Consider the following 25,497-nt stretch of genomic DNA (forward strand, 5'->3'; position numbering starts at 1 on the left):
AAAGTATTGCAGTTTCAGCTTTAGCATCAGTCCCTCCAATGAACACCCAGGATTGATCTCCTCTAAAATGGACTGGTTGGATCTCCTTGCAGTCCAAGGGACTCTCAAGAGTCTTCTCCAGCACCACAGTTCAAAAGTAGAGAAGGGCTATTTATTACAGAAAGGTTTCGATTCTCCCAACAGAAGGAGGACAGAATGAACAGAGGGCAACACAGCTGGGCCCGGCCTAGGCTTAGGCACCAACTCCCATCTCCTTTTGTTAATTTCCTCAGGCAGATTCAAAACAAAGTGAAGTTGATTCTCAGTTTATTATAAGTCCTCTTTTTACAGTGTTAAGTCTCCAAGAGGTCAAGGCAGTTTTATCTCTTAAATAACATGTCAATCATATAAAACAGCCGGAACCAAAGTAGAGAAATATATACAATATAATACACTAAGTATTTTCAATATTGTTAATTGGATTTTTCATATTAAATTAAAAGAGGCTATTCTGATTTACAATGTCATTTCTCTCGTTAAAATTAAACCTGTCAAAGACATAATGTACATTTTTCTTTTACAAAACCAGCACAGCAGCATTAATAAAACTGCTCATGATTGTAATTCTTATTTTTCTATAATACAACTGCACCCGTGTTACAAAAACAAACAAAAAAGGCATTGCACTAGATGGTTTGAATACTGCTTAAGTCAGTACGTTAACACTTGCGGAATAATGAATGGCCTAGTCTGTTTTACCACCAGGCTCATTCACAAGGGTTTGTACTCTGCTAGCTAAAGCAAACTTTCTATAGGTAGATAACTTTCCTCAGCAGTTTTATATAAGTCCACCATTAATGGGTAAAAAGCCAAGGAGAAGCTAATGCCACAAAAACCAATACAACCCTACTATTTACAATACCAAATAAAAGTCAAAGCTAGAAAACCACTCACTTGCTGAATCAAGGGAACAATTATAAGTAGGACATTCTGTATGAAAATTTGAATATCTATAAATTTAAAACATTCAACAGATTACAAAAGGGCTTGCAACTGTTAATTCCCCTTATTTTTCTCAGGCTTGGGTAAAAAAGAAAAAAAGGAAAAAGAAATCCTTTATATTTTTAGTTCTGATGGCATTAAAACAGTTTACATCTGTAGGTAAGATTTTTATACAATGCAACATGTTTACATAGCTTTCTTGTGCTACTATCAACTATTCTCAGAATTTGTTTTTTATGCTACAGAAGAAAGTATTAAGATTCCTTCCTCATTCTTAATTTTTCAGCATCAAGGTTCTCCAGGCCTCGGTGGGGAATTCAACAGAGGTAAACAGTCACTCAGTGCCTAACACTGAGTATACAGTATTTGAAAAGCCTTATATATCTGGTAGTGGCCTAAATAAGAGCAGCAAGAGGCCAGGTATACAGTTCTATCACTCATGACAAATTAAGTTTTATATTTTCCCTTCATTAAGACAGTTTTAAATGGACAGATCACCCTTGTAAGAAAACAAGTATTGCTTCAGATTACATTACATTAGAATTTTTTAGCCACAAAAATACCTAACCAACAGCAGTACTTAAAAAACTAATAATAATAATTGGTTCTCCAAGAAGACACATTATCGTCAAGACCTATTCCAATGGAGCATTCAAGCTGAACATACCGTATTGAGACCAAAACAGAGAAAGAATCTGATTGCATCTGGGGGATGACACCGACTCCTGGAAGTGTTCCTGACTGGAGGTGTGAGCAATGGATAGGGTAAACAACCTAAGTATCCTGACACAAAAAAATAGAGACGCAAGACATGTTTACATTCGAAATGAGATGCAATATCCATTGTTCCTGGACATGACAGGAGTGAGTATCTCCACATCTTCCAGTCCTGGACTGGTCTTTGACATCAAAACCAACATCAGGGCTTTGTATTGTTCAAAAGGCACACCATATGTTTAAAAAAAAAAAAAAATGCTTTTCATCAGATCAGTCGGAAGTTCTTGGTCAGCTTGTTTCTAGTGCAAACCATGTCTCTAATAAGCACCAAACATGAAACTAATGCTTTCATTTTCTCAAGTAAACTTTCCAAAATGTTCCTATTTCATAATCTCAAGTCTCTGTAACTGGAATGTATCCAGATTTTTTTTTTCTTATCATGTGGAAGGTGCAAAAGAAACATGCTACTATGGGAAGCCTGAAAGAGTGGAAACCTTAAAATGTTATAAATCCCCAAATTAGCCTTATTATGGAAAGAAGTCTAGAGAAAGTATCTGGGGTTGTGTTGTTAGCCATAGTTTAGTACTTCTGATCACTTTTTAGACAAACAAAAATTATTAAACAAGGAGTTTCTTACTAAGAATACCTTATTTCTTAACATTTCTTAACAGTCAGAACTGGCCTAGAAATTCATACAGAAAGTTAGAGAACAAGGATGTCCATATGGGAAACATCTTAATTTTATAGATGCTACATAAATCACTAGTTATACCTATAGTATACTGTAATACACTACAGGTCCTTTACCTCTACAAAGTACAGATGAGTGCTTCCCTCGCCCAATTTCTTGGATCAGGCCTAATTTTTCTTTTTAGATTAAAAATAATCTTCCATTAATAGTTATCCCCTTGGGGATTTAGTCATTTTAGACTCATTTAGTAATATCTCCCTGAAAGTGGGAGAAAAACCTAAACTATGAGCATGTGCAGACAAGTGCAGTTCTGCATATTACTTGCACAAAAGTTGTAAACGGGCTTAAAAAACAGCTCCAGAAAAAGGCCTGAAGTTAACGGCTGTGGCCCCCTGTCACCCACAGACAAGAAGTGACAGAACTTGAAAAATGATCAAACATACTTGAAAACAGGGCAAGATACAGAACATGAGAGGATTCCCAATTTAAGTCAAATTCCTCAGCAAAACAAGAACAGCTTGTGTCCATCTGTTTAACTGGCCGTTGACAGAATAATTCAGAGTTGTTTTAAAGTTTCAGAAATTCTGATAGTAGGCAAACATTAAATTGTTACACAAGAAACACAAGAAAAATTCACCAGCTCTACCAATCCTTTCCAGATAAAGAATGTATCCAATGTGAGGCCAGGAGAGTCACAATCTATGAGACACTGTTTGCTTAAGGGGACTGTCAGCAAACACAGCAACCCACTGTTCAACCGATCTCATCTCCAACCATGCATTTGTTCTCAGCCCTTTGAAATGAATCTAGATTTCGGCTTATGTGAACAAAATACTTGTGCAATTTCCCAGCCCACGGTTAGCTAACTTGTAGGTATCAAAAACCAAAGTGCAAATCCATGGCGTTTCAACCCTTCAGCTACAGATGGCCTACCCAACCTCAGAACTGAAAGGCCTTTGCACACTGTGGTGAATGTGGCAAAGAAATAAAACATGTAGTGGACTTGTGGTCCTTTGGTTCCAGGCCCCCTTTTCCTCCTGGTCCGTTTCAGAGTATGTGCTTCATTTCAGCAGTTCAGACCCAAGCCTGTCCAGTGGTCTGGCACCATCAGGAAATATTTGTCCATGGCTTCACAGAATCTAGTCCTGTACAACTCTGGAGAGACCACGGTCGGCATTTTACCTAGGATTACGAAAGGATAAAGGGAAAAAAAGGAAGCTGTTACATAAACGACCAGACCACTGACTTCGACAGCTATGTTCTTTCATGTAAACGAACATAAAATGCCATGTCCTGTAAACACACACACTATGACGGGCTCAGAAAAAAAGGAGGGTGCTCACTGTGCTACATGACAGGGACAGGTCCTTCCTGGTAGGACTATTTTATTTTAAAAGATGCTCTTGCCTAGAAATGAGAGATGTCTGAAAGCACATCTGGTGCTCTCAGTACTCAGAGAACTTAAAGGACTTCAAGCGTTAAATCAGGACAACCTCCTGTTCAGGAACTCTGGCCTTTCTTTCCTTTAACTTTTCATTTTGAGAACCTCTGGTTTCTTAACAGAGTTTCCCAGATGATGCAGTGGTAAAGAGTCCACCTGCCAAAGCAGGAGGCACAAGAGAGGCAGATTCAATCCCTGGGTCGGAAAGATCCCCTGGAATAGGAAATGACAACCCACTCCAATATTCTCGCCTGGAGAATTCCATGGACAGAGGAGCCTAGCGGGCTACAGTCCAGGGAGTCACAAAGAGTCGGACAAGACTCAGCATGCACCAGGTACTGCATCTTAACACATATTTAAGAACCCATATTTCTCCATTTAAACAATTCCTTTTATTATTTGATCATTTTGGAAATGATGGTAAAGATAACCAGTTATGTTATATAATTTTTTCTGAGTATCCATTTGTTATATGTTAACTGATGAGGAAGATAATGAGAACAGTTTAAAGAGTAAACAGAACAAAAATTCTGCTCACCTTGTCCTCCTAAAATTCCTGTTGATTTCACAACCATCTCAAGCTTTTTGTCCCAGGTAAATGTTCGGATATAATCTGTTGCAGGGGGTGAGATTAGCAATAAAAGCTCTCTTAATAAACATAAGCAGGTAACAATCACAATTACCACTGCTATTACTTCTACATTAGTTAACATTGAGTGCTGGCAATACTGTAGGTGCAGACAATATGCCAAGGGCTGTCCTAAGGGTTTTTTACCATATGAATTCTTCCAAACCTCATAACAACTTCACAGGGCTTCATCTTAAGTAAATTCCTGAATACATATATTTTTGATAAAGATAATGAAAATGGAAATGAGAAATGTGAATAGAAAAACTATTATTTTTAAAATTTCAAATGAGTTTGTAAAAACATTCAATAAGCTATTATTACACCAGGTTCAGTATAGTCTTCAAAGATTACTCTGGATTCAATCATGAACTGCACATCAGACATGCTCATCAACCTACCTATAATTCCAACTACTAGCTCATTGCTGGTATCGTCTCGCCCAACTAGCAAAGAATAGTCTATAATAAGGTGGCTAGAAAGGAAGTGGGAGTCGCTCCGGATCGAGGCTCTCAGCACAGCTTTGGAATGAGAACGGATATACAGAGGGTTGTCTCGAACCATCTTTAAGAGATTTTCATCCAGAAGAACGACATCACAGCTCTCTTTCCCTGTATCAGTTTTTACATTTCGATTCCTAAGTGAACCCTTCAAATCAAAAACCTAGCAGAAAGAAAATTCTCGGTCATTTATGTGAGTTGCTACACATGGTTAATTAATATAATTAAATTTAAAAGGCAGAAAGCTTCCTGTAGCCACTATCCTTATAAACACTTTAATATTTAACTTTAAAATTTATAACTTATGTAAGTCATTGAATGCATACATTGTAATTGTATAATACAAAAAGCACATGGTGATATAATTGCATCATATGAAACTAATAACTAGGTACCCAAATATTCAAATATGTCAGAAATATACTGACCCACTTAATCAACTATAAGAAACATTAACAAGTAACTCCAAAAATATATTGCTGAATCATAAAGCAGTTTGAAAAACAGATATAAACAGTCTTAGGAAATTTCAAGTTTTTATATCAAAACTGTGCAATTATAAAGGACAATGCAAAAGCAACAGTGTATTTCTAGGAATTTCTAGACAGTAGGAAAAGCAATGCTAGTAAGGGGACTTGGGAACTAGATTGGTGGAACCTGAGGTATATTCTGCAGACCACTGCTAGTCAGTTGTTCCTGACTCAAGATGAAAGAGAAGCTGGTGTCAGAATGTAAATTGATTACATCATTAAACCTACAGTTTAGTTCAGCAGCAGCTTTTGCTATAGCAAGACTTTCTCAGTGAAGAAAGCAGTACATTACATTCTAAAAAAAAAAAATTTCATTCTAGTACAAGCTCCTAACTCCACAGACTGGAAACAGTTCAAAGACCAGCACACTGAAGAGCACTGTTCTAGAATCTAGACCAACTTGAATTCTAGGAAGAGCCGTGAGACCTTGATAAAGTCAATTCCTCTGAGCCTCAGTTTCTTCATCTTTAAAATGGCCAGACCCATTGGATCTGCCTTCTTACTCTATAATTCTGTGTTTCTAGGATATTGGTTATGTTAAATTTTAGGACCAGTCCACAATACTCCTCTTCATTCTTTCAGTAACTGACCTAGTAACCAAAGTTTAATATTTACTATCAAATACCATGTTATTCTCTAATTCATTATGTTCAGGAACCAGAAGTACAAAGGGATCCAGCAGCTAGACACTTTGCATGGTTCATTATCCTTACCTGTGCCATCTTTCTCCCGTAGAAAAGATTTTCCATGACAAGGAGATCTAGCTTCTTCTCAGTGTTGTTCTGAGAATTCTTATAACCAATTCTGTAAACTCCAAGAATTTTGGCCAATGCAGTAGGCCTCTAATTCAGCAAAGATAAAAGTAACCTCTTATCAAAAAGGATTATTTATGAATATTATGCTTAGTGAAGTAAGTCAGTGAAAGATAGATACTATATGATATAACATATATGTGAAAGCTAAAAAATATAGACACAAATGAATGTACATGCAAAATAGAAACAGACTTAAGAAATATAAAACAAGCTTGTGGTTGCGAACGCAGAGAAGGAATGGGGGAGGGACAAATTTTTTCTATGAGAATAACAAACTACGCTGTAACAAACAGAAAAGCAACAAGGATATGTCATATATTAATACATAGGGAATTATAGCCATTATCATGTAATAAATCATAATGAGGTATAATCTGCAAATACTAAATCATTATTCTGTATACCTGAAACTAATACAATAGTGTAAGTCAACTGTATTTTAAAAAAGGATTATTTATAATATCAATATCTGGATTATTCATGTATTATCCAGACATGATTTTCTATTAATACGGTCAGGAGACCATAAAAGAAATTCTGAATCTATGAAGCAATTAAAGCAGCAATGCCAATAAAATTATTAGATCTTTAATATTCTCCCAAGGGATAATCCTTCACAATTGCTAAAATTCACAAATTTTATTATGACATAATTTTTCCAATAAAAGGCAACTAACCAATAAATGGAAAAATCTACATGACTCCTTCATATTCTCACTGGAAGGGTCTCTGTTTAATGACAAGTGGGCAAACTACACACACACACACACACAAGTAGGGAAAAGTTTGAAATGCCTGCTTTCTGCCATACCTCAAAAGCACAATTCTGTTCCCTTATTACCATAGAGAAAACTGCCCTTAGGACTTTCAGGATGTGAAATGGACCAGTAAACTCTAGTTATAGATCAGGGTTTACGTTTCTACCTTTTGCTGAACGGCATTTGTAATGTAGTTGAAGTAGTGTGGTGCGAAGTCAAGGAAAGACTGGACTTCCAGACGAGGCATTTGCTTCAAAATGAATCTGTCATCTAAAAGGCAAAAATTTCACGTTTGTTCAGTTGCAATATTTACTGAGGTAATCTAAAATAAATCATTCTAAGAATCCTAAATGACTTGTTCACTTCATGTTTTGAAGGGATATTTTCTATATGATAACACTGAGAAGATTTTGATCAGAACACAGTTCTCAAGTTGAAGGTTTGGAAGGGCTTCTGAGAATTTATATAGTCAAGAAAACTCTACATTTGACAGCTGCACACCTGAAGTCATAGCTAGATGATCTACTTTTTAAAACCACCAAGTAAAATGTTACCAACTCCTTTGTTAGCAATCCAGGAACTAACACCTATGAAAGTGCCTACCCAGCACATCTTTCCTGGTGCATTTTCTCAAGAAACTGCACTTTCAGTGAGTACGGAGAACTCAACATGAAGTACAAACGGTCACAATCTGCTGTATACTTCTGCAGGTTAAGAACCTGGCCTTCCAGTTTTCAAGTCAAATGTTGCTATTTTTGTCTTTCTTCCATCAGCTCTGAGGTGCCTTGTGAGTTTTCTAAAAGTTCTCTGTTACTATTTGCATGTGGAAAACTCGGGACCACAAAGAATTTAGTAGGGATTTGATCAATACTTGTCTTTCATTATACACTGTACACCATGTATTTTTTCAATGTTCTTCTTTCAACCTCTCAAGCATAAAAAGAAAAACATGTTTGCTAAATGACACATCACATTACCTCAGTTCAAGGGATTCATAAATTATCCGAGGGGAAAAAAGATGGATGCCGCTTAATTAGCAAATGATCAAAAAGGCCGTGGAGAAGGAAATGGCAACCCACTCCAGTATTCTTGCCTGGAGAAATTCTTGCCTCCAGTATTCTTGCATGGACAGAGTAGCCTGGCAGGCTACAGTCCATGGGGTCACAAACAGTTGGACACAACTGAGCAACAACAACAGCAAAAAGGCCTACCCTCAGTAGCATAAAAGGCAGCTCCTGATTTGCCTCCTCGGGCCTGCCATGGAGAAGAGTGAGAAAGGGAACGAATGAAATCTTCTTCGCCGCTGCCTAGAATCACTTCTCGCATCTTATGAAACTCTCCCGCATAGTAGAGCCTACAGTAAAACTTGGCGTTGGCATCCGAAAATTCTATAAACAGAAATGTTTTTAGAAAAAAGCTCTTCTGAATCAGAAATATCATTTCCTTCTTGCCCACTCCCCACCCCCACACCAAATGCAAGCATTTAATTTTCTCCATGATAGTATTTTTCATGTTAAGTCTACTACATCCCAGTTTATCACTATTCTGTTATCTTCAGAAAGGATTAAGAGAGTACCTTAGAACCACCCTTACATATTTCTAGAAAAAAAAAAAATCAAACATAAAACAAGACCCGGTTCTAATTTTATGCCGGTTACTGCATTTTCATCATTGTATGGTTACATCTTAAATTTCACTGTATGTGTTACTATTCTGGGTAACAAAACATGTACACACAATTCTAGATGCCTTGGTAAGGTTCTGTGGCTCTAAATTATACAAGAACAAATTATTTAAACCCTAGACATCTAATTAAAATTTATAAATTATATTTAAATTAAATTTACAAACAGATTTCCTTTTAAATTAAATAATATATATTTTATAAACTAAATCTAGATGAAACAAATGCTCATCAGCACAAAGACTTAGTATTCATTTCAAGAGATAGGATATTTATCTAGTGTGAAGCTAGGAGCTTCAAATAATGGAGTTTGTTCAGTTATAGTCCTGGGTCCCCAAACCAGAGATTTATTTCATACTTACGAAGCTCCACATGAGGATTTGTAAGTTGTTTCTTCTGTGTATCTCCTCCATCTACTTCATCTAAAAGATGTAACATCATTAGTAAAGACAAAGTTTTAGGCAGTTATCAGTTCATTTTGTGTATTCTTTTTCCCTGATATAAACTAAAAACTAAGTCAATTAGTATTATCCTAGTCAAGCCACGCTCAAACAAGCATCATGTATACAATTAAATGTAAATTATTACAATAAAAATGTATGTACCTTTTGAAAGATCAATTTTTAGATTACAAATCAGAGAATTCAGATTGAAGAATAATTTTTCTGCAAGTTAAATAATCCCTATGATAGCAATAAACTTACTCAATTCTAACATCAAGACTTTCTGTGGCTATTTTACCAGAGTTTATGACCAGTTTTCCCTGTGTATAGAGCAATGCTTTCCGAATATTCTGAGATGTTTTCTTTATTATACACTAAAATATATGAACACCATAGAAAATATACTAATATCTACTTCAGAGCTGGTGTTTTTTTGTTTTGACTAATGTGTCTGGCAAACTTACTGCCAGACAAGTATTGTGGAGTTGTAATATATTTTAACTCTAATTACTGTAGAGTTGTAACATATTTCAACATCTAGAAGAATAAGTCATCCTCTAAGTTTCCCATTTCAAAATTATTTTTTTCAAAGTACCAATGCCTTCTAAGGATCACAGCCTATAGAATACTAAACACAGATCTTAATTATTAATGAAAACATATCATTCAATTTCTATTTCTTAAACTACTAATTCATGCTGTAACCCAGGGGTTGCAAAACCACTCCTCTAAAGGGCCAGATGGTAGCTATTTTACTCAGTTGCCACTACTCAGCTTGCCAATACAATGGGAAAGCAGCCAGACAGTAAGAAAATGAAAGGGTGTGCCTGTGTTCCACCACAACTTTATTTACAAAGACAGGCCAGCTTAGTTATCTGACTCCTGGTCTAACCCTGTATTCAAACACCATATTTTTTTAAATACCTAAATGAAGGCGGGTATCAGTAACTTCCACCCTACAGAGACTGGAGAAGAAAGGGGATGTCTAAGAGGGCAATGGGATGACCTCATTTGAACATACACTGAGAAGCTTCACAGTGAGACAGATGTGTAATGTCACTTAATCCTCAGTAAACCTTGGAAGACACTGCTTTTCCACTTTATCAGTACAGCAATAAGGATTTCTGATTCCTCCACTTGGTAAGTTGAGAACAGTAATACCTGAAACCAGCTGGATTCTCCCAGCACCAGGCTTTTCTCACTCTACCCCACCACAGTGTGAGAAGAGCGGGAAGGCCCTGGTTTCTGCAGTAGAGGCATCTACTTAAAGCTATAAGGAACATAACCAACTGAAGTAAGTAAATTGAAGCCTAAAACAAGCACATTTGGTCTCCTTCAACACACCTTGAGGCTCAATGCCTTGATTCTCCGTCCCCTCCTTGCCCGTCTGCCCCACTTGGTAGTAAGCACTATCTGCTCCACGTAAGGTCTCTCTCTTCTGGGAAGAGAGGTCAGGGCTTTTCCCTGCTGTCCCTCGGAAGAAGGACAACATTCCAGAAGCCTTTTTGGCTAAAAATAAGAGGTGACATATTAAGTACAGGTCACTGCAGGTAGAAAAATTAAAATTTTCAATTCATTCCTGTGTAAGCAGTAACCATTATATTAAAGTAATAAATAAGAGTAACACTGATAGATTCATTTGCACAGATTATTATTCCATATGGTTTATGGGGGCTTTAGGGGGCAATCAAGCACTCTTATTATCAAAAACAGAAGAAAAGCAATGTTCGGACAGCTACATATCAAAATGTGAGAAATTATTAAATATAGAGAAAGACTTAAAAAAATCTTTCCAAGGCTGTCATAGTATCTTAAGCAACAAGTTTAAGATAGGGCTAGGTTCTTATAGTATTACAGTACAGCTCATTAAACTAATACAGAACAGTATTCCAAGCTACAAGGATTCAAAGTTAAAAGTATAACATTTATATCATCTGTGTTGCTATATTTTAACACAGCAAAATATGTAATTTGAGTTTTAGCATTTTTCAAAAATAAGTAGTACAGGATGACCAAAGATATAACTAAAGCTTGCTCTATACTTTTATTCTTCCTTTTGAGTTTCATCATATCATTAATACATATGATCCTAATTTGGGGGTAGCCTTTCCCTCCTCCACGGGATCTTCCCAAGCCAGGGATCTAACCAAGGTCTCCCACATTGCAGGCGGATTCTTCACCAGCTGAGCCATAAGGAAAGCCCAAGAATACTGGAGTGGGTAGCCTATTCCTTCTCCAGTGGATCTTCTTGACCCAGGAATTGAACCTGGGTCTCCTGCATTGCAGGCAGATTCTTTACCAACTTAGCTCTCAGGGAAGCCCTTTGTACATTTACCGTTAACAAAATCCACACCAAATCTCAATCATTAAGTGCTTACTTAGGGTGGCGGACACTATCACTGTCTCCTCAATATCCAATCCCACCTTGTTCCTTGCTAACAGAGCTCCAATTTTCTTTGGGGCAGCAGCATGCAGAGTCCCAGGAAATGAATCATGATTTGTATAAACCAGCCAGGACAATGCTGCTCACCACTTTCTCAGTCTCCTCTGCAGGAAAGGGTGGCCATGAGACTCAGTTCTAACCAATGAGACTGAAAAAGAAAGGGAATTTCCTAATAAAAGGGAAGACCAGAAGCTTATACCGCCCTTCCTTCTGCCTCAAATGCAGACATTAGAGTGGGACATCTCTGACCATGAGTAAAATTTAAGAGAAACCAAAGAGAAACTAACCCCTATGTTATCATGACAAAGCCAAGTAGCTGAACCAATGCCAGCAACTGCCCATTTGCAGACGTTGCTATTTTAGAAAAATAAACCGTCCTTTGTTTAAGCCCCAGTAGTCATTTGACTTTTCTGTTCAGTTCAGTCACTCAGTTGTGTCCGACTCTTTGCAACCCCATGGACTGGAGCATGCCAGGCTCCCCTGCCCATAACCAACTGGGTTTTCTGTTACTTGTAGGGAATATTTCTAACTGACAAAGTCAAAAGGACACAACTTCAAATCCCTGCTCCCCACTACCTGTGTAACCTTGAATGAAGTGCTAAATCTAAGTCTTAACTTACTTTCTGAAAAATGGAGATATGTCAAATATGGGGTTATTGTGGGAATTAAAGGAGATAAGACATGAAAAGTTCTTTGCACAATGCCAACAATGCTGCAAAAACAAACAAACAAACAAAAAAGCTGATGTTATATTTCTTATATTGCATGCTTTAAACCGAAAGCTCTAGCCAAGAAGGCCGATCCTCCTCCTTTTTGCATGGACCTTCTTTTTGCATGAAACGCTTCTAGGTGTTTCAAACTCAAAAACTTAAAAATCAAAGAAAAGCGAAATATACACAAAAGAAGATATATAAAAATTTTACATCCATATTATATTTCAAAGATCAGAAATAATAAATCCTTGCCAGATGGCATTTCTTATTTAATGTGTTTTCTTCTTCAAACCACAATTACAAACAAAAGTACTTCTCCATTTGTAATCTTACTTGGTTGTGGTTCTGCTTCTACTGCACGGTTTGTCTGTCCTCCACTAATCTCAGGTAATCTAATTGGGCTGCTACTCTTTGGTCTGCTGTCTAAAGTACTAAAATAAGAAACAGAAGAAAAGTTGGTTTTATATGATTCAGACACAAAATAACAAATACTCTAATTTCTATATTAATCTACCTTCCACCTAACCCCACCCACAATATCAGAAATCTTGTTCATAATTTATATAACCACAGGTAAGGATGGAAGAAAAAGTCTTAAAATGTATACTAGACTTTTAAGAAAAAGAAAAATGTTAAAGCTATAAGAGTATAGGGTCTTAAAATATTTTTCTCAGGTGTATCAGAGCTATATTATAGCACCCATAAGTCAATGGTGACAATTATGACAATTTCTGTCTCAAATACCTAAAATACTTAAAGAGCTGGTTTGGAAGAGGTTTGCTTTGTTTTTTAGTTGTTAAGATCTTTAATTATTATGGAAAATTCTTAAATTATTTAAAGTACAAAGCTAGGCAGTAGTTTACCAATTTCAGAAGTTAATATTTTTTAAATGAAAATAGCAAAGAGAACTTAAAAACTTAAAAATGTAAATATGCAATACACTTTGAACTTCTATGACAATTATAAGAAAACCATAACCTAGTGGACTTTTTAAGATCTTTTGCTATACCTGAATTTTGTTCTGTCAATTACTGGCTAAAAAATCAGTGCCACTGATTATATTCTAGAAACTTATACATCAACAATAAGCTGTAATAAAACTGAAATAGGAACACCTAGAAAATGATATAGTTCAAATAAAATAAATTTTCCTCAATCACACATCACCTGTTTGTTGGAAGCCCTTCTTCAGCACTGTTCCGCTGAGTAGCTTTGGACAACTCCTCTAAGGCATTCCGGTATTCTTTACAACTTAGGAAAGAAACAGGTTGAAATATGTTAAACATTAAGATCTTCTTTTAAAGTAAATCATATGCTTTAGAATAACCTTTGCATTATAGAAACACAAACATTATAAGCATCCACATCTAATGTACTTAAGACAAATACATTAGCATTAACTAATAAAAGTTATCAAGTAGAAACTTCATTAAGAAAGTCAATATGTTCACAAAAAATAATACAAAATATAATCCAACACACCAGCCAGACTCAATATCCTAAAAAAGGATTGTGAAGACCTCCATACTAACATTTAAAGATCAAATGCCTTCAGGGTTGAACAGCTAATTGAAAAACATGAAACTTCACAATTTAGTGTAATAGAGAGGAAAGGGACTTGAGAGTGTTTTCAATTTAAAAGTACTAAACTTTAAGAAAAAAACATTTTTTTTAAAAAAAAGGTTGCACTGTCCAACAAAATCCAACTTACAGCCTGGGAGCCCCGATTTAGATAAATCAGATGTGACCATGTATTCTTTTTCCAAGATATTAGAAAAAGGTGATGTCAACTAGAAAACCCGCTTCCTAATAGTACAAAACACGTATTTTTTTGGTTGACTTTCCTGCCTTTCTTATAGTATGTTCAGTTCAGTCGCTCAGTCGTGTCCAACTCTTCGTAATCCCATGAACAACAGGCCTACCTATCCATCACCAACTCCCAGAGTCCACCCAAATCCATGTCCATTGAGTCAGTGATACCATCCAACCATCTCATCCTCTGTCATCCCTTTCTCCTACTGCCCCCAATCTTTCCCAGCATCAGGGTCTTTTCCAATGAGTCAGCTCTTCCCATCAGGTGGCCAAAGTATTGAAGTTTCAGCTTCGACATCAGACCTTCCAATGAACACCCAGGACTGATCTCCTTTAGGATGGACTGGTGGGATCTCCTTGCAGTCCAAGGGACTCTCAAGAGTCTTCTCCAACACCACAGCTCAAAAGCATTAATTCTTCGGGGCTCAGCTTTCTTTATAGTCCAACTCTCACATCCATACATGACCACTGGAGAAACCACAGCCTTGACTAGGCGGACCTTTGTTGGCAAAGTAATGTCTCTGCTTTTTAATATGCTGTCTAGGTTGGTCATAACTTTCCTTCCAAGGAGTGTCTTTTAATTTCATGGCTGCAATCACCATCTGCAGTGATTCTGGAGTCCCCAAAACTAAAGTCAGCCACTGTTTCCACTGTTTCCCCATCTATTTCCCATGAAGTGATGGGACCAGATGCCATGATCTTAGTTTTCTGAATGTTGAGCTTTAAACCAACTTTTTCACTTTCCTCGTTCACTTTCATTAAGAGGCTCTTTAGTTCTTCTTCACCTTCTGCCATAAGGGTGATGTCATCTGCATATCTGAAGTTATTGATATCTCTCCCGGCAATCTTGATTCCAGCTTGTGCTTCTTCCAGCCCAGCGTTCCTCATGATGTACTCTGCATATAAGTTAAATAAGGAGGGTGATAATATACAGTCTTGATGTATTCCTTTTCCTATTTGGAACCAGTCTGTTGTTTCATGTCCAGTTCTAACCGTTGCTTCCTGACCTGCATACAGATTTCTCAAGAGGCAGGTCAGGTGGTCTGGGATTCCCATCGTCTTCAGAATTTAGCACAGTTTATTGTGATCCACACAGTCAAAGGCTTTGGCATAGTCAATAAAGCAGAAATAGATGTTTTTCTGGAACTCTCTTGCTTTTTCGATGATCCAGAGGATGTTGGCAATTTGATCTCTGGTTCCTCTGCCTTTTCTTAATATCTGGAAGTTCACGGTTCACGTACTGCTGAAGCCTGGCTTGGAGAATTTTAAGCATCACTTTACTAGCGTGTGAGATGAGTGCAATTGTGCAGTAGTTTGAGCATTCTTTGGCATTGCCTTTCTTAGGGATTGGAATGAAAACTGACCTTTTCCAGTCGACCAACCAATAAAATGAGAAGCAAATACTTCATGAACATCAAAAGGCAATGATAATATCATATGGAATCTTCTAAAGGAAAAAACTCCTTATTATCCAAATAGTAACTCTAAACTCTATAAATGCTGAAGTCTATAAATCTATCTTGTTTACCCCTTATACCCAGTACCTAGTATACCACACACTGCAACATTCAATAATGTTGAATAAGTGGACAACTTGTAACCAATATTAAAAATAAGATTTTAATTTCAATGTCTTTCAACAGGGAAAAATACGTTTTTTATTAAACATCTTAGATTCTATTTAAACTAGGTACTATCACTGCCAAGACATCATTAAGATTAAAAAGCTTTGCTATTTCAGACACGATATATAAAAATTTCTAAACAATGGTCCTTCTTTAAGACACATAACCGTGGGTATGTAAATGAGTTAAGGCATAGGAACAGCATTACTCTAAGGAAACTTGACCTTCTACGTGTGGGAAGCAGGAAGGAAATAGATGAAGGATACAAAAAAGATATTCAGAGGATTAAAGGCACATATGTTCCAAGTATTATATCAATAAATAAACCAAAGGAAAGGATACAATGGACACGTATTATAATTTAGAGAATGGACAGAGGATATAAGAATTAGCAAATAACTTGCCTAGTTAACTTAATTATTAGAAGCTTGCTTAAGAATCATCCTGTTAATACTTGGGTAAACAGTACATTACCAGATACAAAAAGAATAAACTGTCACACCCAAAGGATATATATTCTGTACTTATATTTACTACTTTACATTTACTTATATTTTGCTCTACTCTATGTAACAGAGCTCAATAATACAGCAATTAATAAATACACATAAAGTATAAAAATACAAACACAGGCGAAAAAGCCCTATGAGTAATACCTGAGAGCAAAAGCAATGATGGAGCTGGGCTCCTTCTCACAGACTGCAATGGGCACTCGTTCATGTTCATACATTAAGTAGTGTTTATCGGGATCACTGTTCAAAAACATGCAAATCAGAACAAAGTTAGCAAAAAATTACATATACAACCCATTAGCACAATTACAAGTAAATCTCAGGACAATTTTTAGTTCAGTTCAGTTGCTCATTCGTGTCTGACTCTTTGCGACCCCATGACTCACAGCACGCCAGGCCTCCCTGTCCATCACCAACTCCCGGAGTTCACTCAAACTCATGTCCATCAAGTCGGTGATGCCATCCAGCCATCTCATTCTCTGTCGTCCCCTTCTCCTCCTGCCACCAATCCCTCCCATCATCAGAGTCTTTTCCAGTGAGTCAACTTGTCGCATGAGGTGGCCAAGTATTGGAGTTTCAGCTTTAGCATCAGTCCTTCCAATGAACACCCAGGATTGATCTCCTTTAGAATGGACTGGTTGGATCTCCTTGCAGTCCAAGGGACTCTCAAGAGTCTTCTCCAACACCACAGCTCAAAAGCATCAATTCTTCGGCGATCAGCTTTCTTCACAGTCCAACTCTCACATCCATACATGACCACTGGAAGAACTATAGCCTTGACCAGACAGACCTTTGTTGGCAGAGTAATGTCTCTGCTTTTTAATATGCGATCTAGGTTGGTCATAACTTTCCTTCAGGACAATTTTAAGTTAACTAAATAATGCACAATTACATCAGCATAATTAAGCCAAAATGTATGCAGAACCTGAACAAACAGCCAAGGAAAACAGATCAACAGAAAGTTTTTAAAGGCAACCAAAAATTATCAGAACTATTTTTCAAATCAGAGGGTCCTGGAATCATCAAGTTTTCCACCTTAGCAAGACGTTGGGCCATATTAATCTCAAAAAATATTTACAATGAATATGAGAAGTTTAACAGATTTTGTTCTAAGTTTGAAAGAAAAGTCTTTTGGAAATTGTGGAAATGTTATCACTAGTCCAGCAGTAAATGACATAAACCATGAAGCAGAGAAAACAGAGGCCTTTTACACATTTATACCACAGAACATACAACTCAAGACATGAGCTCCTGAGAGGAGGAGTTTCCCTTATTGATCTTTCTCTATGTCCTGGGCACTAAAGCTGCCACTCCGTAAATTTAAACATTAACTGAATAAATAAATACAGAAGTCAATTGAGAACAAAATCCTTATTAACAAACATGTTTCACTGGAGCAAGCATCATCAGCTGATAGCCAGACATGTCAACCAGTGGAAGAAAAACTCTCACAGCCAGCCTATGTTTTTCTCCCACTGTGAGAGAACCTGGTACACACAAGATCACACAAAAACTTGCATGGGCCACTGCAATTCATCACCTCTGTTAGAAAAGCACCATGTCCCAGTAAAGTACTGGGTCAGTAACACCCTCATATACAATCAGCAATATGTTTTCATGATCATGAGATCAATTGTCGTTGTTATTCAATCGCTAAATCATGTTCAATTCTTTGCGACCCCATGAACTGCAGCATTCCAGCATTCCCTGTCCTTTACTATCTCCCAGAGTTTGCTCAAACTCAAGTCCATTGAGTCAGTGATGCTATCCAACCATGTCATCCTCTGTCACCCCCTTCTCCTCCTGCCCTCAATGTAGCAGTATATCTTTTACAATGTATATATATATCTATATATAAGCAATTCTTTATTAATCTACTTATCTACTGTTAATATATAAAGACTACATGTTTATGCAGAGTACATCATGTGGAATGCTGGGCTGGAAGAAGCACAACCTGGAATCAAGATTGCCAAGAGAAATATCAATAACCTCAGATATGCAGATGACTCCACCCTTATGGCAGAAAGTGAAGAGGAACTAAAGAGCTTCTTGATGAAAGTGAAAGAGGAGAGTGAAAAAGTTGGCTTAAAGCTCAGCATTCAGAAAACTAAGATCACAGCATCCGGTCCCATCACTTCATGGCAAATAGATGGGGAAACCGTGGAAACAGTGTCAGACTTTATTTTTTTGGGCTCCAAAATCATTGCAAATGGTGATTGCATCCATGAAATTAAAAGACATTTACTCCTTGGAAGGAAAGTTATGACCAACCTAGATAGTATATTTAAAAAGCAGACATTTTGCCAACAAAGGTCCGTCTAGTCAAGGCTATGGTTTCTCCAGTGGTCATGTATGGATGTGAGAGTTGGACTGTGAAGAAAGCTGATCGCCGAAGAATTGATGCTTTTGAACTATGGTGTTGGAGAAGACTCTTGAGAGTCCCTTGGACTGCAAGGAAATTCCACCTGTCCATCCTAAAGGAGATCAGTCCTGGGTGTTCATTGGAAGGACTGATGCTAAAGCTGAAACTCTAATACTTTGACCACCTCATGAGAAGAGTTGACTCACTGGAAAAGACTCTGATGCTGGGAGGGATTGGGGGCAGGAGGAGAAGGGGACGACAGAGAATGAGATGGCTGGATGGCATCACCGACTTGATGGACATGAGTTTGAGTGAACTCCGGGAGTTGGTGATGGACAGGGAGGCCTGGCGTGCTGTGAGTCATGGGGTCGCAAAGAGTCAGACACGAATGAGCAACTGAAATGAACTGACATGTTCCACAAAGTACATTATACAAAAAGACATCTCTTTTATGGTAACAGAGGATAATTTTGGATTGTGAAATACATATATAAAGTTAAATAAACATATTTAAATATGGAGAGTATATCCAGAGAAATCTTTAAAATGAAGTGAAAACAAAACCACCCAACAGCCACTGGCTTATTTAATACTTACAAAGGAAATGGAATAGGGTTATAGCTATTTCCTGGAAGCAAATTTGCAAAGATGGCTTTCATGGTTGATTTTTCCTTCACCTGGCTGTCTGTAGATCCCAGCAAATGTCCATCAAATACATCTAGAATGAAAAATATTCTACTTACATATTAATATTCAGGAAGAGTAAAAGTATAAAGTGTCAACTATATTTCTTTTCCTTTTTGGAACACAGACATGGGCACACTGTAATTAGCAATTATGGTGTAAAATTTTTGATCTAGGAATAACGACTATCTAACAGGAATCAACCGTGAAGTATACACTGCTCTGACCCCAAGGGGCTTATTTTTTTTACATTTCAACATGTTTGAAGTTGAGATCATTCTGCAATCAACAGCCTCTTCCTCTCAAGGGGCCAGGCAGCAGCCGTGGTGAAATTACTGGCCAAGCAAGCCTGAACTCAGTCCCAGCTGTTCCTATTGCCACTTCAACTCAGTTATGAGCAATGTGGCTATTATATCTGAGCTTAATTGCCATTTAAAAGTTACATTTAACGTTTACACTATAATTAAGTAGTTGGTGCTTAAACAGAAAGCAAGGCAAGAGAGGGAAAAGGCATACATCTATTATTGGCGAAACAAATGTTTGTCGTTGGAGAAATGGTTGTAATTTTCTTTCTTATAAGGGAACAATCGTGTGCTTTATGAGACTTAAGAAAATATTAATAATATCCCCAGAAAGTAGATAAAGCTCAACAGCATTTTGTTACTGAGACAGTCACACGTCAAGCAGTACAACTGAAGAAGGGATATGGTAAGAAGCTACATCTAAAAGAGCACTTTCAACGGTACAAACTTTAAATCCCAAGGGATAAGCAAGCATTCTGCCCCAGCACTCAGTGTTCGTCTCTACTGGACGAAGTAAGAAACAGTGACTTGCTTGACCTGTACCTTCAGAACTGCTGGCAGTATCGAGTTCGGGGGGCCCTCCCATGGCCTGCTCAAGCACGCCTTCAGGAGAAGTAGGCAGCTGGAGATGGGGGGAACTGGTGGAGCTCTGACTGGACAGGGTGGCCAAGAAGCGGTCCTCTAAAGCAAAACACCATGCAAATGAGTCACTTTAAAACATTATGTCCATTTCTACCTAATAACAATGTTTTTAAAATGCCAAAACCTTTTTCTACTTCATAAGCCAATGAATTTTAGCTTCTTAAATAAAGTTATGTAGGTCATTTCACAAATAAATTTCAGAAATTTTAGAAATGGATATAAAAATCCAGACAGGTTATATGACTTGACCACAATCAGATCTTAGTGACAGCAGAATGACTGGCAACCAAGTCTAGTTCAGTTCAGTTCAGTCGCGACCCCATGAATCCAGAATGACTGGCAACCAAGTCTAGTTCAGTTCAGTTCAGACTCTCCGCGACCCCATGAATCACAGCATGCCAGGCCTCCCTGTCCATCACCAACTCCCGGAGTTCACTCAAACTCATGTCCACAGAGTCAGTGATGCCATCCAGCCATCTCATTCTTTGTCGTCCCCTTCTCCTCCCGCCCCCAACCTTTCCCAGCATCAGAGTCTTTTCTAGTGAGTCAACTCATCGCATGAGGTGGCCAAAGTATTGCAGTTTCAGCTTTAGCATCAGTCCTTCCAATGAACACCCAGGATTGATCTCCTTTAGAATGGACTGGTTGGATCTCCTTGCAGTACAAGGCACTCTCAAGAGTCTTCTCCAACACCACAGTTCAAAAGCACCAATTCTAGTACCACTCCAATATTCTTTGCACTAGACCATAATGCCTGGACTTTCCTAGTAGCTCAGCTTGTAAAGAATCTGCCTACAATGCAGGAGACCCCAGTTTGATTCCTGGGATGGGCAGATTCACTGGAGAAGGGATAGGCTACTCACTCTAGTATTCTTGGGCTTCCTTGATGGCTCAGCTGGTAAAGAATCTGCCTGCAATGCAGGAGACCTGGGTTCAATCCCTGGGTTGGGAAGATCCCCTGGAGAAGGGAACGGCTACCCACTCCAGTACTCTTGCCTGGAGAATTCCATGAACTTTTTATTTTAGCCCATGGGGTCACAAAGAGTCAGACACGACTGAGCAACTCACTTTCACTTTCATAATGCGTACTTAAAAATTTTGTTCATTCAATTTAATAAGGAATCGAATTATGACACTACTGAAGGGAAAAAAATCACGTTTATTCTCAATGGGGAAATTCACTTAATAATAACAGAAAAATGCCAAGAATTCCAAGTTGAGTTTCTATTCTACCAAGATAGTCTAAGTAAATTTCCCTTCAAATTCCCTAGACTGGCACCAAGTTATTCAATGAAATAGTGAGGAAAAAATAGGCTTAAGTCTAGAAAAGATTTTAGCGATATAAAAATATCAACTAAGCTTTGTCCGATTTTTTTTTCTACGAAACCAGGGACTTAACTGTAGCACAATCAAGACAGAAATTCAGTTTCCTTTTATCTTTCTGTTCTTCCCCTAAAAAGCAGCCTTCTCTATTGAGCTTCCCTGGTAGCTCAGCTGGTAAAGAATCTGCCTACAGTGCAGGACACCCCAGTTCGATTCCTGGGTTGGCAAGATCCAATGGAGAAGGGATAGGCTACCCACTCCAGTATTCTTGGGCTTCCCTGGTGCCTTAGCTGGTAAAGAATCTGCCTGCAATGAGGAGACCTGGGTTGGATTCCTGGGTTGGGCAAGCCCTGGAGAAGGGAAAGGTTACCCACTCCAATATTCTTGCCTGGAGAATTCCACGGACTGTACAGTGCAAAGAGTCAGACACTACTGAGCAAACTTTCACTCACTTCACTATTGATCATCTATTTCTCTATCCTAACTTAGGCAATGTATTTTATAATAATCTTAAACTGACACTGCTTACAAATGCTTTAGAGCAAGGAAAACAATGTCTCTGACCAACTCCATCAGAAAAAATTCTCAAAATTTAGTGTTTAAAACAACTTCTAGACTAAGAAATATCTTTAAATTCAATGACAGGTGATCACCACACTCAAGGACCAACCTTTTTCTCCATTTGGAAGTCCTGGAGAAGCATTCCGTGGAGATGCATCCACTGCACTTATCTGTAGAGAAGGAAATATTCTGTTCTTAAGGAAATGTTAAAATCACACTAAAAAAATTTTTAACAAAGTGAATCTTATGCTTTCAACCTCTTAAGAATTATTAATATTGATTCATTTAAAAATAATAATAAACCCATTATATATTAGTATAAACAACACATTTTAATAAAAATAGATTTTTTTTAATTGGTAAAAGAGTGGCACTGTTTTATGCTTTTACAAATATTTCAATGTCGAGAAGACATTAAAGTCTTCTTTTAATAGAAGACAGTTAAATTCCTCCCTGACTTCTGCATGTAATCTGTTGAGCTATATTACTATGACTGAACTTATAAAAATAATCTAGCCTCACAGAGTTATGTAGTTGAAAAAGGGAAATCTCTCAGAGCCCTTAATAGGGTCTAGGACCTCCAGGGTCCTTGAACTACATTTTGAGAATACTGTTCTAAACAGCAGTTCACAGACCCATTAAAATATCCAGGAACTACTTATGATTATCCGTTAAGCCCAGCAACCTTTTAATATCCATTGGACTTTCTCAAGTCCCATAATCCATTGATAAAATATGTATTTAAATGACTGTCAGCCCTGTGTACAATGCCGTTAAAAGTCATTTCTTACACTGCTAACTACAAAGTCCTTTGATTTGCTCACCCTAGCAGAGCCCACCCTGGTCATCCTATATAAAATAACACATCATCACCAACTCCCTTGGCATTACTCTCCATTCCTCATTAATCTTTTCCTCACAGCTTTGTTTCCACTTGTTTTTTAAATGTTTATTGATTCATCTGTTTATTATCAGTCTCATAAACAAACGTTCCATGGGAACAGTAACTATGGCTTTCATCCATAAATGTGAACTTCTGTGTTCACGTTTATGAACCCTGAGATCCCTGCACTCAGAACAGTGTCTAAAAGCACTCAGTAAGTATTTATCAAATGAGTGAATATAAACACAAAGGCAGTGCTACAGATTTTCAAATCAACTTTCAATCTTTCAAAAAGAAAATCATCTATTAATTGACTTTATATTTTCAATCCATGTCTTACAGCACTAGCTTCGCAGTTTCATCAGTAGGCAAACAGAAAGACCTCTAGCAGTGTATGAGAGCCGTTAACGGTCCCAGACTACTTGGAAATACTAATAAATCATCTTCATAAGTCTTACTCTCACCCAAAATTTAAGGAAAAGTGATTCCTACACAGTTATTTATGAGACAAAAAGGAGAATTCAGTGACACAGTGTTCCTAAATAATACAAAGATATAAGGCACTTGGACCCATCATTCCATGAAAATACTCTGCTACAAGTACTATACACTAAAGAAACATTCTCTCAAAAGCCCTCGTGGTATCAGAATATTAAGTCCTTAAAATATACTGACATTAATTCTTCTGTTCGTGGTTAGCACAGTAGCAGAATTTGGTGATGATACCAAAGAATTGCACACCCTGAGACACATACACACACACATACCACATGTACCTTCAATCAAACATGAATTCAGATACTGTTGTGAAGGGATTCTACCATGAATGTAAGATCACAAATCAGTTAGCCTTAAACTAGGGAAATTAAGCAGGTGGGCCTGACCTAATCATGTGTCCTTTAAATCTGTGTCCAGAGGTTAGACACAGAAGAATTCAAGATATCTGAAGCATCAGAAGGATTCAATCCACTGCTGTAGGCTCTGAAGATGAAATGGGCCAAGTGCAAGGAATCAGGCAACCTCAAGGAGTTGAGACTTGCCTCTAGTCAAATGCCAGCAATGAAAGGGGGACTCAGTCCTATAACACTACAGATGAACTCTGCCAACAACCTAGATGAGCCTGGGGAAAGATCCTGAGCCTCAGATAACCCTCTAGCTAAACCTTCATCTCAGCCATGAGACCGAGCAAAGAACCCAGCCATATACTCTGCAGAGTCCTGACATACTGTGAGATAACAGATTTATGTTTTAGGTCACTAAGTTTGGGGTAAGGTGTTATACAGCAGGAGAAAACTAATACAATTAGGAAAGGTTAATTAAATCAACATATAGAACTAACCTGATGTTACCTCTTAAGAAAAACTTCTTACTTAAGCACAAAGAACACCCAAAACTCATAGTAAAATAGGACTCTGTTATACACCCAGTGCATCCACACCTTCTCCTTTACAGCACCTATTGACTCTGTGATGCTATCCTCAATGATGCCAGTAGACAGCAGCTTTTGATAAGTATTTCAAATAAATGAATTATAATGTATTTTATTTCAGGCAAAGATAAAATAAATTAATCCAGGTCACACCAAGAAACCTGACTGCTTCAAAATTAAAAACACTAATATTATCAATAAAGTATGTATTAAACTACCACTTCTAAGTGTTATAAGAGAAATTAATTCTATTTATCACAACGAAGGCCTCAAGACAAAACAACATTACCTTGCTTTCTTCACCTTGCCTCAGTCTTCCAGGACTTGGAGGAACTGAAGGCCGCTTCCTACCCTTTTCTTGTTGGAAAAGGTCTTGCAGCCTACAATTAAAGAAAAAAAGGAAAAGTGAAAAGAAGAACATGGTTTTCTTTCTAATATCCTGAATAATCTATACACATATTCTCCTTACAGCTTTGAAACCCCAAAAATTAAGTTTCCTATTTCAAATGCAATAGATTTTACAGCTGTACATAACTAAGAGTAAGTTTTGTTTTATTTCTAATCAACTAATCAGTTGTTATTCATATGATTATGGTTAGAAAAGAATAGGAGACACCAACAGACCAAGGCTCAAAGCCCAGCTCTGAAAATCAACAGCTATATAACTTGGGCAAATTCCTTAGTCTTGTAGAGCCACAGTTTCCTCTGTAAAATGAAAGCAGTATATACACATGTGGGACTCAAAATCAAATAAAAGAGTACATATCCATCTGGTGCCTTACTTAGTGCCTAGCATCATCCAAGTGCTCAATAAATAAATGCTATGCTAATCCAACTGAACTTTTCAATATGCATTAAAAGGAAATATTTCCCCAGATAAATATTTAAATACAGGTACAAAATACACAAAACAATCAGTTGAAACTCATGGCCTAACACCCAATAATTACTCCATGGTTTACTATTACAGATAAATTAGATTCAGTTAGCACACATACTGTATTTGAAACAGCAA

At 37.4% G+C, this 25,497-nt stretch overlaps 1 protein-coding gene across 14 annotated transcripts in view; it reads right to left on the reverse strand.

The window, feature by feature from the left end:
* Positions 1–289: 289 nt before the first annotated feature.
* PIKFYVE (phosphoinositide kinase, FYVE-type zinc finger containing) overlaps positions 290–25,497 on the reverse strand; it is an 85,397-nt gene continuing 60,189 nt past the window's right edge. For 12 of the 14 annotated variants that reach the window (XM_088827915.1, XM_088827952.1, XM_088827942.1 and 9 more), the window contains 15 exons: positions 24,772–24,862; positions 22,280–22,340; positions 20,188–20,325; positions 19,256–19,376; positions 16,438–16,533; positions 13,512–13,595; positions 12,678–12,775; positions 10,533–10,697; positions 9,108–9,167; positions 8,273–8,449; positions 7,228–7,331; positions 6,202–6,330; positions 4,860–5,121; positions 4,369–4,443; positions 290–3,571 (listed from right to left, as the gene is read on the reverse strand). In XM_088827915.1, coding sequence (XP_088684041.1) covers positions 3,456–3,571; positions 4,369–4,443; positions 4,860–5,121; positions 6,202–6,330; positions 7,228–7,331; positions 8,273–8,449; positions 9,108–9,167; positions 10,533–10,697; positions 12,678–12,775; positions 13,512–13,595; positions 16,438–16,533; positions 19,256–19,376; positions 20,188–20,325; positions 22,280–22,340; positions 24,772–24,862 — 1,777 coding nt within the window. In that variant the 3' untranslated portion in view covers positions 290–3,455. Of the gene's footprint in view, positions 3,572–4,368; positions 4,444–4,859; positions 5,122–6,201; positions 6,331–7,227; positions 7,332–8,272; positions 8,450–9,107; positions 9,168–10,532; positions 10,698–12,677; positions 12,776–13,511; positions 13,596–16,437; positions 16,534–19,255; positions 19,377–20,187; positions 20,326–22,279; positions 22,341–24,771; positions 24,863–25,497 lie in introns of those variants that run through there. The other 2 variants (XM_088827968.1, XR_016035304.1) reach the window with 2 other exon arrangements.

The sequence above is a fragment of the Moschus berezovskii genome, chromosome 2, assembly GCF_049115385.1.
Source record: "Moschus berezovskii isolate FMDL1 chromosome 2, NW_MosBer_1.0, whole genome shotgun sequence".
Classification (NCBI taxonomy): Eukaryota; Metazoa; Chordata; class Mammalia; order Artiodactyla; family Moschidae; genus Moschus; species Moschus berezovskii.